Below are 13,546 nucleotides of genomic sequence, written 5' to 3'. Positions count from 1 at the left end.
ATTTTTACTTTATTTTCAGTCAGTTAGAGATAGGCATCTCCTGGACGTTCAACTGATGGAATGAATTGTTAATTTTGTCCTTTTTCCAGCACTGATTGTAGAAAACACTGAGTGGTTTATTGTAGTGAGCTAATATTTGGACAAATGCTATGTTACTGGAAGGTATTTTTTGCCACCTTTGATTTGTTTTGTGTTAGGGAAAGAAGATAAAGACGCAGGGTGCTGTAGACTAATATTAAGATTCAGCATTGACATACAGCTAAAATTTTTAGTTGTCTCTTAAAGATGTCAAGCAAACTAATGGCACTATTGCAAATGTTACAGTTGGGGGGGTTATTTCCTTGTCTTTTACTGACTAAGACATCATAACAGAAAGAGCTGTGAACTTGAGGAGAGCAACTATGGTTTTGCAATCCTTAGAGAAGGAAGGAGTGGAACAATCAAGGGGTGTATGCAGAGCTGTTAAGCAATGTGGATTTATAACGACTTAATGCTACTTATTCCTTTTTTTATGTAGGCTTCAAGACTTTTCTTTCTCATCATTACTATGAAGGAACAATTTCTTTTCAACCAGCAAAACACACACTGGGATCTCCACGAGATAAAGATAGCTGCAGAACAGGGTAGGCTAATGGTTATCTCCAGATATTTGATGTGAACTATTTGAAAAGGCCTGTACATAAACTGAAGTCACAGAAATGTTAAACATCAAGACACTTACTCTGAAGGAGGTGAGCTTTTTAAAAAGTTTATTTACTCATAAAAAAAACCACCTCATTTTGTCAGGTTAGTAAACAGAAACGTAATAAAATTTTGTGAGCTTATGTCTCCTCTCCCCCAATTTTAAATGAAACAAAGTATAACAGCACAGTAGCCAGTTACAAGTTGCTGAGGGTACTATGCTGTGTTACTGCTGATACATGAAAAGTCTGGATACCTCATAACTTCTACAAATGGGAATAATTATTAAAAAAATCTCAAATGTCCACATTGTAATTGGACTTAGCAATGTTAGCAATTATTTTAGTGCCATGACAACAGCTGGCATGTCTTGTCCTGAGGATAGGTCTTTCCAGGAATCAACCTATTTAGTCCTTTTCTTTAGACTATAACTATGCTATATAAATTCTTCACTTATTTCTTCAATCAGAGGACCTACCTTAATCACCCAGTGTTCCTTTTTTTCTCTTTGCTTTCATCTGCTTGAAGTTATGCACCGTTATTTATTCTTCTTCTTTATATATGAAGCTGTCAGAGATATAGTAGTGTCACAGCAGGATACAGAGGAGCCAGAAACTTTGGCCAGGAACTACATGGAATTTATTAAGGCTCTGCTGTAATGCTGCTGTGACGTGCTACAGATCAGTCTCCAGCACTAGCTGGAGCAACTATCCTGATCCATCAGGTGCCTTGATGCAGGCAAAGCTCCAGAGGGAGAAGGCTGTCATCCAGGTCTCACTCAGGGAGGAAGGAGTACCTGGAGCCTCACAGGGGATTTTATACATCCTGATAATTGCTTGAAGGGCAATAAGGCTGGGCACAAGCAGTTCAGGAGAATCCTGGAGTGTGGTGATGACAGTGATCATGCAGTTGATTGACAAGTTGATGAGCAGAAATGCTCTGCTGGTCTTGTTACAGAAAAGGAAAATGAAGGATGTGACGGTTGAGGGCAGTCTTGGCAGCAGTGACTGTGAGCTTACAGAGTTTAAAATCCTGAGAGAAGTGAGCAAGGCAAAAATTAGAATTGCAATGAACTTTAAGAGAGCAGATTTTGGTTTATTCTGGAATCTTGGCAAGATCCCCTGGGAGACTTCCCTGGAGGACAGAGGCACAGGAGACTTGGTTGGTACCTCCTCAGAGCACAGGAACAGTCCATTCTGATATACAGAAGCTTTGAGTAAGCATGCTAGAAAGCCAACGTGGATGAGCAAGGATAAGTAGCAAAGGTGGAAGTGGAACAGGTTACTTTGGAGGAATACGGAGATATTGCCTAACTGTTCAGGGATGGAACTGAGAAAACCAAAGCTCAGATGAAGCTGAAATCAGTGAGGGATGTGAAAGGTGTTACTTATTATGAAGGGGTTAAATAGGTATGCCAAACATGCCAGAGTAACTGTGGTCCTGCTGCTTAGTGGTGTGGGGAACCCCATGATAAAAGATATGGAAAAGGCTGGGACATGCCTCCTTTTCCCCAGTTTTCACTGATGCAGTCTGCTCCCAGGCCTTACAGGTACCCATGCCCATGTATAAGGGGGAAGCAGTGGATTGCTTCATACTTTAGCAAGGCCTCTGGTACTGTTTCTTGTAGTATTCTTAAAATCAAATTGATTAGGTATAAACAAGATAAGTGGATAGTGGAAAACTGGCTAGACGCCCTAGAAAGGTTGTACTGAGTCCCACTGGCAACCAATTACTAGTGGTGTCCCTAAGGGATCAATACTGGGGCTAATACTGTGCTACATGTTTATTAGTGGCTGGGATGGTGGCAGAGAGTGCCCACAGCAGTTTTATAGATGGTACCAGATTTTGAGGAGTGGATTACATGTTGAAAGTCAGGGCTGCTATTCAGAGGGACCTTGGCTGGCTGAAGAAATGGCTGATAGGAACCTCCTGAAGTTTAGGAGAGGCAAACGTCATGTACATGGGGTGGAGTAGACCCATGCAGCAGTACTGACTGGCTAGAAGGCAGCTCTGCCAAAAAGAACTTTGGGATCCTGATGGACAACAGCTGTACCTGAGTCAGCAGTGTGTTCTTGAGGAAAGAAGCCCAACTGTATATTGGGCTTTCTATGCAAAAGAGAAGCCAACAGGTCAAGAGAAGCGTTTTTCCCCCTGTACTCAGCACTTTTGAGATGAAGGACTGGCACCAGTATGTCAATGTCTTTTGCTGTTTCAGCAGTCAAATATAGGAACAGGTTGCCCAGAGGTCTTGTGGGCTCTACCCTTGCAGATATTCAAAACTTGACTCAACAAGACTCCAGACATCCTGATCCTACAATACCTGCTTTGAGCAGATACTTGGACCACATTAGAGGTCCCTTCCAACCCATGCGAACTTACGGCTCTGTGATGCTATTATTTCTGACATCCAGTCATCGTCGGCACTGTACAGAAGTACCTGTGCTGCCTGCAGGGCTCTCATGATTCCTCCCTCATCAGGGCTGTCAGTGTCGTGCTGCATCTTGTGGTGGCAGAAGGTCCTATAATGATTGGGTAAAACAAAAATGTTAAAGTGAATAATGGTTTGGTTTTCAGGAACTGAGTGGTATTTTTGTTTTCAGGTGTTACATTTGCAAGAAAAGTGAGCAACAGCTGGCAGAACAGCAGAAGGAATGTGGATTAAAATATGAAGGTAATTTGTCATAAAAAGATGGTGTAGTATTATACAAAATATTAGTTTTCAGAATATATTAGTTTAAATGTGTGGGGTTTTTTAAAAGTTACTAGATAATTTATTGTTTCTTTAAGGCAAATGCATGTAAATATGTGAAAAATATGTAAGATGTCTCCACCCAAACCTCAGAAAATTCTGATAAAATTATGCTAATTACTTGTATATTTCAGTGTGTTGGGTTTCTTTGAGAAATATGTATTCTGTGAGCTAGGACTCTGTGGGTTCTTTTGTGAGAAGGACTTAACTGATAAGCTGTGAGGTAGTAGAGAAGGGAATAGTTTATTAAGATAACTTTCAGAATAGATCAGGATTAAAATCTGTGTGTGTTAGGACAAAAGTCACCGTAGGTAAAGCTGTTAAATACTTATGAAGCAGCGAACTTGGACAACTAATAACCTGTCTAGTGGACTTCAGTATTTCTTTACAATACCCCACTAATACTCCCTATAAATGATATGAGATTTTTCTCCTCTTTCTCAAGTTAAGCTCTCCTTATACTATTTTTCCTCCCCATTTCAATCCCTGAGCACACTTCCATGGATTTTTTAATTTTAATAGGCATAACTTTTCCTTCCTTTAGTTAAAACAACTGTTAATATCCTGTGCGGATTCTGTGCGGTCTACCTCCTGGTTGTATCTCTTCATGTCAAATGGCCACATGCCAATGGGAAGCACTGCTCTTGATTGGCTGGTGGCCTTGCTGGAGTAAGAGACGCAGATTCAGTTGGCCGAGTTTTGCCTCTGGTCTCCATTCATGGTCTTGGAGAAAACCCTCTTAAACACCAGGCAGCCTTCAGCCTTCCTGGGCTGCCTGCTTCTGGGTGCTTCTGCTTCTGCTCTCTTGGTTTTTTTTGATTCTTGTAGATCCCAGTGCATAAAACCATAATTTTCTTGACACAAGCACTGTTCCTTATGCCCCAGATTATTTTATAATTACAATTATTTTGCACAGTATCTCTGCCAGTTTCTAGACATTTGTTAGCAAAAGGAGTAGCATCATACTATAGAGGTTCATTGGTAGTATGAAGACTGTGTATAGATTTGTGCCAACTTCAGTTCCTGTTACACATGCTTATACCTAGTGCTTTCATCCCAGATACTGCTCTCTGATCTTTAATACTATCAACGGATGGCCAGATTGGAGTATTTCTTGAGTTGTTTTAATTTATGCCTAGATTCAACTAAAGAAATTGCTTTACATAGTATTTTCTTAGGAGCTAAATCTGATAGTAAGTGGGGCTTTTTAGTAAGAAAACACTGTAGTTAGAAATTGCCAACTCTTTTCTTTTGTGTTGTTTGTTTTTTGTTTGTTTGATGGGGTTTTTTTAGTTTTGTGTGTGTGTTTGGGTGAGGTTTTTGTTATTTGTTTGTTTTTAATCTGCCATTTTGTTAGCTTTAATCCAGCAAAGGAGCAAAAGCAGAAGAAAGCCACAGGTTAGTGAGCAATCAAGACTGCTTTAGCCAGCATTGCACAAGACATTAAGCAGCTGATTATATAGGATATTGTTTACTTCAGTCCATTTTACTTCTGGTAGCTGGCTTTCTTTACAGTCCAGTCTCTTCTCCATGCGCTACTGGTAAGCAAATGATGACAATCAGCTACTCCTGCTTTGCAAGAAAAAGGATTTTAAATCACTATCTCAGATAAGCTTTTTACTCAGCAGGGTGTGTTGGCTGACTTTCTCTGTGCCTACTTGGTTTGTATACAGTTCAGATGAGTTTAGAAGGATGCTTGCACTGACTGTGGCTGAACATGTTTATTTGTATTGTGCAGTAGTCTGTGTGCATGTGCTCAGTAAACTTCAGGTGTTGGTACTTTATGCTGATTTCAGCAACTTGCAGTGTGTATATATACAACAGACAGTTGAAATGAATGCTGTTTATGCTCTCCATCCTTCTAATCGCTCTGTATGAAAGACATTTTGGGCAAATAATTTGTGCTATTACAGTGGTACACCCTGCAGAATGGTTATGAAAACAGTTGGTCATTTAAAATGTGATGAGGACCCTGACTCTGTTCTTGCTTGAACAATGAAGCTTTTTTTGAGTAACGTGCTGAAGTTTATACTGGATAGTACTTTTCCACCAGGTGAAAACAGTCTATAATAGTAACATATATAAGCATTCTACCTTAAGTAATTCGAGTCTTATTACAGTGAGCGTATGTCAAAAGTTAACACACATCTACACACACTATAGACAAAATTATTAATGCTTCTCAGATAAACAATGAAAAGATTTAGTGGTAAAGGCTGTTGGTTTTATTTTGTTGTTTATGTACTGGAAGATGCCTGGTTTTCTTGTAAATAAGCACTTGTATAGTTCTGGACACAGATGTTTCCAGTTCCAGTAGTTTCTTATATTCTGTTCAGGTACCTTCATCTCAGAGCAGGGCCTCATAATTTCTCTCCAGCCTGAACAAAGTCATTCTGCAGTTTGACATTTAAGTCTTTCTCATATCTCTTAAGATACACATTTTGAATGTGATTTAAATTATTTCTTTCTGTAATGCCACGTTTGAAAGCAACATAAAAAGATCAGCTGTAAAGCAAGCAATACTAAAACCACTCTGGCAAATGATGTGAAAATGTTGAATTAAGAACTGCATTTTTTCTTATTATTACTGTTTTATTTATCAGGAGATAGAGAGGATAGTCTGGATGGAAAAAATTGTAATAATGATTCTCAGTTGTAATAATGATTCTCTAAAGTAAATGTGAAGTTCCTAGAACTAAGATAGTAAAGGATATCAGAATTTCAGGCATATATGTCACCTATAGTCCCATCAAAGAAGCACCTTGAAAATAACTAAATTTAAGACAAATGTGGGGAACTGAATAATATTAGATTTCTAAGTCTATACCAGTTAATATGCCTCAGTCTCTATGTTGCTGTGGTTCGATGATCAAACTTTAACAAGCTTGTATAAACAAACTTTATAAATTTTTGTTCATTCCTTAATTTTACCCCTTTTATCAATGTTGGCATTCCACTCCTGAACTCCAGTCTTACAATCATGTGTATCTCCGTAGACTGTTCTGCAATCCTACTTCTGTGAAGTTGTTAATTTGAAATGTCTGAGTCCACTTATATTGGGAGGAGAAAAGGAGCATTATGGCTACTTTATGGCTTTTTCTTATTGTAGTCAGGAAGGTGATTATGTGTAATCTAAAAATGCAAAGGCATTTATCTGTTTTTGTCCATGTTCAAGGAAATACAGTTTAAATGAAAACTCTGCAGTGCCTGCCAGTGTTTCTGTTCCAGAAAACTCCTCTGTCTGTTGGTTGTATTTATACCATCACACATTTAAGCTCATTCAATGTCTAATCTCTAACAGACAGGTTTCACATTGTTGAAAGCAGACTTTTGTACTATTTTCCAGAAATCTCTGAAAATTTACACACAGGAAAGTTCAACTCTGTTAATATTATTAATCTTCAGACATTTGGGGTTGCAGTGGAAACAGACTCCTGATCTGCTGCCTGCTGGTCTTTGCTGAACCCTGAGTTATCTCTTCCCTTTTTGTCTTTTTGTTTTCAAATATAAATTGCGGCATTAAGGCAGAAGAGGAATATTGGTTTGAAAAACAAATACTAATGTCTTTGCATCATTGTTTGAGATTAACATGTTGAAGAGCAAGAATGAAATTCGAAGTTTAAAATCCCCCTGAACTTTGACACTTCAAGAGTTGTAACTTGCCTCTGACTTTTCCCTACCTAAGGCTTTGTGGCTTTACCCAAATAGCATCAATCCTGAATTTTACATATGTATGTCAGAAATGGTGAGCACCTTTAGTAGATAATCACAGTCTGTGAAGAGAGAAAACAACTTTCTCTGTTAGGATATGAAAAATAGATTTTAAAAATTTTTTTTTAAATGCAGCTTACTTTAGATATTTATTGAAAATGCCTAAATATCCCCAAGAAAAACTTTTAAGTTGCCAAGAATTATTGCTTTTTAGTGTTCTTGTGAGTGGATCAAATAATAATGTATCTCCACACTTTTATTGATCTGTTTCAGAAGATGAAGAAGGGTGGAAGGTTATTAAAGGGAAATTTCTGGCCATCAATGCAGTGAATATGAGCTGTGCCTGTCCACGAAGTCCAAAAGGTCTTTCACCGGCAGCTCATTTGGCAGATGGTTCAGCTGACCTCATTCTAGTTCGTAAATGCTCTAGATTTGATTTTCTACGGTATCTTGTCAGACATACAAACCAAGATGATCAGGTGTGTATTCCCTTTGACACTGAATTCTCCAGAGTCAATCTGTTGTACATGTTGGTATTCTTATATGACAAAAAGAACATCTACAAAGCAGTTTTGGGTTTTTTTTATTTGTGTGTGGGTTTTTTGTTTGTGTTTTGGTTTCGTTCTGGGTTTGTTTGGTTTTGGTTTTTAAGTTTATACATTCTGGGTAATAAAATCTTAGCATGTGTGCCATTAAAAAAAAAAAAAAAGACAGCTAAGTCATGTCTTTGGCCATGACATTCTAACAAAATTCCGCTTTTGCTAATTGAATTCTGTTTCAGAACATTTTCTATATATTTACTGTTTGGATAGTATTCAAAGTGATTCAAACACAGCTGTGTTCCCATGTATTTGTCAGGAAAAACTGCTTATGGCAGTATAATGCAGCTAAGGTAGAAGATGTAGTGAAGAATAATAAATCACTTTTTGTCAACTCTATAAAAATGCGGCTTATAAGAAAGTTACCAGAACTGCAGGTTGATTGTAGACTGAAGGCTTTTATCAGAATGGTAATACATATATGTGACCAGGATATATGAGCTTTATACATTCAGCTTCAAAATTATTCCTTGCATGTGTTGTAGCTGTCAGGATAAACTACGAGGGGAGATTGCTGTCTGCTTTGGATTGGAGTATCTGTTGAAACCAGAGCTATGGCTGTGAATATACACATTTAATATTTGTCACAACCTGATATTATTAAAATGTTCTGGAAATTATCTGAACAATGGGTTAATGTCATATCTAGTTATAGAAGCAATAATAAATCTCACTTGTTTATGATGCTATCCTTCCTCCTCTGTAGAAGAATTAGTATAGATTCTCTTTCCTGTATTTCCTCATGACCATTCCCTGGGACACTGTGTGTGTGTCTGTATTCCTCCTTCCTGCTATTCTCAGTCTCCTTCCCTTCACCCTTTCTCACTCACGCTCACTGTTCTCTTGATATTTTTGATTATTTGAAGCCTTCCCTAGCTACCTTTCAAATTGGCTTCAACATTTATCAAGAGACTACATTCTGCTGAGATTTGAGACATGAGAGCATTCATAGGTGGCTCTGTGCAGCTGTGGATACCACTTGGCAATGAAGCTGTTTGGACTGACATGCTGCCTAGTGAGCCTCCTCGTACCTGTGAACCACTGCTTCCCAGTGTGGAGTTTGACACCTATGTTTTTAATTTTGTTGGAATATAATGATATTGCCCTCTACTCTTATTTTTGTGTATACCCAGCTCTGTAATGTGATCACACTGCCATGGAATTTGCACCTTCAGGGCATTGTTCCGAATGCAGAAGCAGAAAGCTTTCATAAAAGCCCATGTGTCTTAAGGACTGTAGTTGAACAGGTCCTGAGGATGGTACCAAGATCCAATCCAAACCTTTTTGACTTTGATTCCATGTTATAATAGTTTTTCTAGGGTATTTGTAATCGTTTTTGTACCCATTTACTCATAATCTCAGAACGTGTTACGTGATTATCTGTGAAGTGGCAGTATTGCAGCTAGTTGAGGAAGACCATTGAAAAGTTAAGTTCCGTTTTTTCTTTATTGTTTCTGACTTCTGCAGTTTTTTAAAACAAAACTCTATATCGCAGGTAAGCTTCTCTAGAAAATTGGAATAGAGAGATTTTCTTGAATACAAAATGCTGCATGCTGAGTTGCTTTACACATTAAATGTATTGAACTAGTTGTAATTACATGTTTTGATTTATTTTTGCTTTGTAGTTTGACTTCTCATTTGTAGATGTTCATCGGGTGAAGAGTTTTCAATTTACATCTAAGCTTTCAGATGACAATGAGAGCAGTGTCACAGATATAGGAAAGAAACGTTTTGGCCAGTTCTGCAGAGATCATCCAGCCTGTTGCTGTAATATTGCTAATAGCACCTGGAATTGTGATGGAGAAACTCTGGACAGTTCAGCCATCGAAGTGAGGTAAGCATCGACATTTCTCTCCATGTACCAGAAAATATATTAAGCTTTTTCACTGATTTTTGAAGATGCTCGTAAAGACCTCCCCAAAAGATGACTCCACATAGCAAATTTAAGTCTTCTGATAATATTTTTTGTTGTTGCTGTTGTTAATTTTGAGAATACTGCTACCATTTATATTGTAAATGATCACTCTGACTGAGACAGATGGATGGCCCCCCTTACTGGATGGATGGTCCTACTTACTTCTTAGGTACTGATATTATGTGCTTGAAGTATTGAAAGTGAAGGTGGTGTTGAGAGGATTCTTTTTTAAGTGAGTGGAGTACCTCAGTACTCTGAGCAATAGCTTTTCCTCTTAAATTTAAGCTTAACTAAGCATCTTTGTCTTAAAGAAATACTGAGTATGTCCCATAGTTTGTGTTTTTGACACACAGAACAGAGTCTTATCTCCAGTCTTGGCATATGGAGAAAGAGGTTTGCAGTTGTGCGAATAATCAAATTAGAACTAAATAGAAGTTTGTGAAATTTGAAGGGCTTTTTGCCCCTTTGTGTTTTTTTTTTTTTGGTTGATCGTTTTTATTTCTTGTTTTTAAAACAAAGGGAAGCAGAAACACAATACAAAATATTTACATGCAAGTGCATTCTGTTAAGACATAATCACTTAGCAGTCCAAAGCGATTTTTATAAATATCGTATATTGTGTATCATCAGCTGTATAACATCTCAGTGCCCCATAGAACTGCTGTGTGGAAAAGAGCAGGAGTGATGGATGTGTGAAAGTATCCGGCATTCTTTGCAGGGGAAGTTTGTATCAAGATTGAGAACACAGTTTCTGCAGTCTGGAGCAAGGAACTTTGTTCAACTGATTGAAATTCATGGATTATTAGAATTAAACATGTGGAAGTAATTTATTTCTTATTAATTGATTCCCATATTTTTCAGGGTTCACTGCCAGCTAATGAAACTATTTGCAAGGGGAATCGAGGAAAACTGTAAAGATGAAGCTGCCTGCAGCCAGAGTAGTGTTGAACAATTACTATAGACATTGTTCCTCCAATGGGGAGAAGAAAAAAAAGAAGCTCAAGGAAATTGAGTAAATATGCATTTTAGTCAAATTGACAAGTATTTTAAAATTTTAGATTTTTTTTTTAATGGCTTCAGTATAATTTTAGACATCTTATTGCATTGTGTCTTTTTTTTAAAAAAAACATTGTAGTCATTAAAATATATCTTGGAGCAGTGTAATCTAAGTTATATTAGAAGAGAGTATTGCTGTATGTATATATGTATTCACAAATTATCTGTGCTTTTCTAGAGAGCTAATTTAGCTGGTGTTACAATAATATCTAAATGTTATAGAACATCGGACTTCGCATTGTCATCAAACCAACATATTAAGACAAAGTATTTTCAGTGTCTGAGAAGATACTATCTCCTGGGAGAGTTACATAGTTGCATGTGGCTTAAATGCTGGATCACAACAGCGTTGTCATTTGCATCTTTTTTTTTTTAAGTAAAATACCTTCATTTTGTAATTCTAACTATTCCTTGCAACTTATCAATGCAATTCAAACACACATTCCTGGCTTTAAGTAATAACAATAAGAGTTTAGAAATACTTTGAAAAATAAAAGCACATCTGTATACAGATCATACTTTATCCTGTATATTCTCTTTATAAAGGCTTCCTTGCATGATGCTTTTTGGGATTATAAAGGGTTTTATGACTGTTGGGATGATACCAAATACCACACACAGAAACAGAAATGTCTTGCAAGCAACTTGCAGGGATGCTCATAATACCAGGAAGGCTCAGGCAAAGGAAAACATAAATATTTTCTCAAACACCAGCAACTTTTAAATTTTTCAAAATATCTAAAATTAACATATGAAAAGCTTCCCTCTTCAGTACACTACAGATTACACTACATATGTTGAAATGTCTTTGCAAAATAAGTTGTCAGAATATTAAGTTTAAAAATATGATTTGATGATTGACAGTTTTTTTGAATAATGTTTGACTAAATATGAAACGATTTATTTTGTGAAGTCAAGGGAAGAAACTGGCATCTGATAAATCACAAATTCACTGTGCTGATTTGTTTTTATAGCAAAAAAAATTTCAGACTATCATGTGTAGCTGTGGAATGATTATTTGTGTATGGATTTGTGTGTTGTGACACAGACGTTCTCTGTGTAGGCTTGGGGCTAAGTTTCACTTTTCTCATACGTATTTATGCTTGTTTAAGGATGAGAAGTTAGCCCCTGCTCTCTTCTGTCTTTTCTTAAGTGTGCAGTTCAGTTTAAAACTCATTGCATCAGAGGGGTTTTTGTGTCTGAACAGCTAATGATTCATGCATATGTATATGCATATATATATGCATATTCATGCATATGTTCATGCATATGTAGGGACATTTCTGTCATTCAACTTGTATTAATTTCGTGTCTCTCATATTTACTCTATGTAAGCTGTGGTGATTGGCCAGTTTATTACTGAAGCACTTGAAAATTGTTATATATGGCCAATTTTTTTTGTTTAATTTAAATTATTTACATTCCAGTTTTGTGTAATATCGAAGTGGTGTGCGGTATCTTTGCTACAAAGTGTTATTCATACTGCTCTATATGACAAAAAGCACTTGAAAATTATATTTGCTTAAAGTACAGTCATAAAAAGTTTAGGATCTGTTTTTGGTTATATAATATTTCAGGGAAATACTTGAATACTTTTCCAAAAGTACTGCTTTTACTTTCCATATTAATGCAATGAAGTGTTGATTGATCCAATGTTTTTTCAAACATTTGTAACATAAGTGTTATATATACTGTATTTTTAAAGCCATGTTTAATAAGTGCAATAGTACCTTTGACCTAAGAACCTCATTGAAAATGAGATTATGCAGTTCTACAAAGGCAAATATTTTTTGAACGTGTCATTTGTTTAAGAAGTTCTACAGTTATTTTGGTCTGTCCATGAATACTGTGAGACAACCCAGGCTTCAAGGTGCTGTAAATCTTGTGCAGGATGGGATGGTGCAGCCTCAGCTCTCCAGCAGGTGAGGGCATTTCTGAGGCATTACAGCTGTCTAGATCTCATTCTCATAAATGAGAACAGGAGTAAATACTGACCAGCTCTTTCCATTAGCTTACTAGCAAGTCTCAAGAGCCTTACTTGAAAAATGGAGGCTTAATCTTGTTATGGATGCATATTGAAATGCTTTGAATATTTTTAACATCTGAAACTGAGTGCTTGGTGTTTCCAAAGAAAGCCTCAGTGAATGCCCCTTTCCAAGAAATGAGCCACTGGAAAAGGAGAAAAGATTGTTCTGTAGTATGGTAATGAAGTGTGAAGAAAATAACAAAGGTGTTGCAATGTAACACAATAGAAAAGCTGCATAGTTGCATTTGAATAATTCTATTTGTAGCATATTATACTAGCAAAACACCATATGTGAGTTGTATGATGTCCAGTTTATTTTTAAGGCGAGAGCTGCGTAAGTAATGTCTGCTTACATTTTAATTTTAGTTTTTTTTTCTCTGAATGTAGTCTCAGTATGGAAATTATGTATAGGAAAACCAAGTTCGATTTTTCTTTTTTTCCCAATCTTGCTGGCTTCAAGATTAGAAAACGTGTTCTGTTTTATGACGCTAGGGCATTTCATTGAAAAAATAAAATTACATTGTACAACATTACAGTGGTTTTCTTCTTTTCACAAGTTGATTTGATAAATATCTATTGTCAGATTTCTACCAAACAAAGGTAATTGGCTCAGTGTACTCAGTGTGGACGGATTGAAATCGGGTGAAGTAGTCCATGAGCTTCCATTTGTGTTGACCGCAACTTTGTAGCAAGTGTGAGTGTGGACAAACACTGAGAGTTGAAGGAAAGCAACCAGTGAAGCTGGATTTCTACAAAAACTAAACTACTCTACCAAGATAAAGATTGAAGGGAGGAGAAGAAACTTGGTT

General features: G+C 36.9%; 1 protein-coding gene across 3 annotated transcripts in view; it reads left to right on the top strand.

The window, feature by feature from the left end:
• The window catches only part of CERK (ceramide kinase), a 42,881-nt gene extending 29,613 nt beyond the window's left edge, over window positions 1–13,268 (top strand). For 2 of the 3 annotated variants that reach the window (XM_082043329.1, XM_082043331.1), the window contains exons 9-13: window positions 518–623; window positions 3,282–3,352; window positions 7,415–7,620; window positions 9,366–9,574; window positions 10,517–13,268. In XM_082043329.1, the coding sequence (XP_081899455.1) occupies window positions 518–623; window positions 3,282–3,352; window positions 7,415–7,620; window positions 9,366–9,574; window positions 10,517–10,616 (692 nt within the window). In that variant the 3' untranslated portion in view covers window positions 10,617–13,268. The remainder of the gene's footprint in view (window positions 1–517; window positions 624–3,281; window positions 3,353–7,414; window positions 7,621–9,365; window positions 9,575–10,516) is intronic. The other variant, XM_082043330.1, reaches the window with a different exon arrangement.
• Window positions 13,269–13,546: the final 278 nt, after the last annotated feature.

The sequence above is a fragment of the Streptopelia decaocto genome, assembly GCF_964273445.1.
Source record: "Streptopelia decaocto genome assembly, chromosome: 1".
Taxonomy (NCBI): domain Eukaryota; kingdom Metazoa; phylum Chordata; class Aves; order Columbiformes; family Columbidae; genus Streptopelia; species Streptopelia decaocto.
Note: the sequence above shows the minus strand (reverse complement) of the source record. Positions and strands in the feature narration are given on the sequence as shown.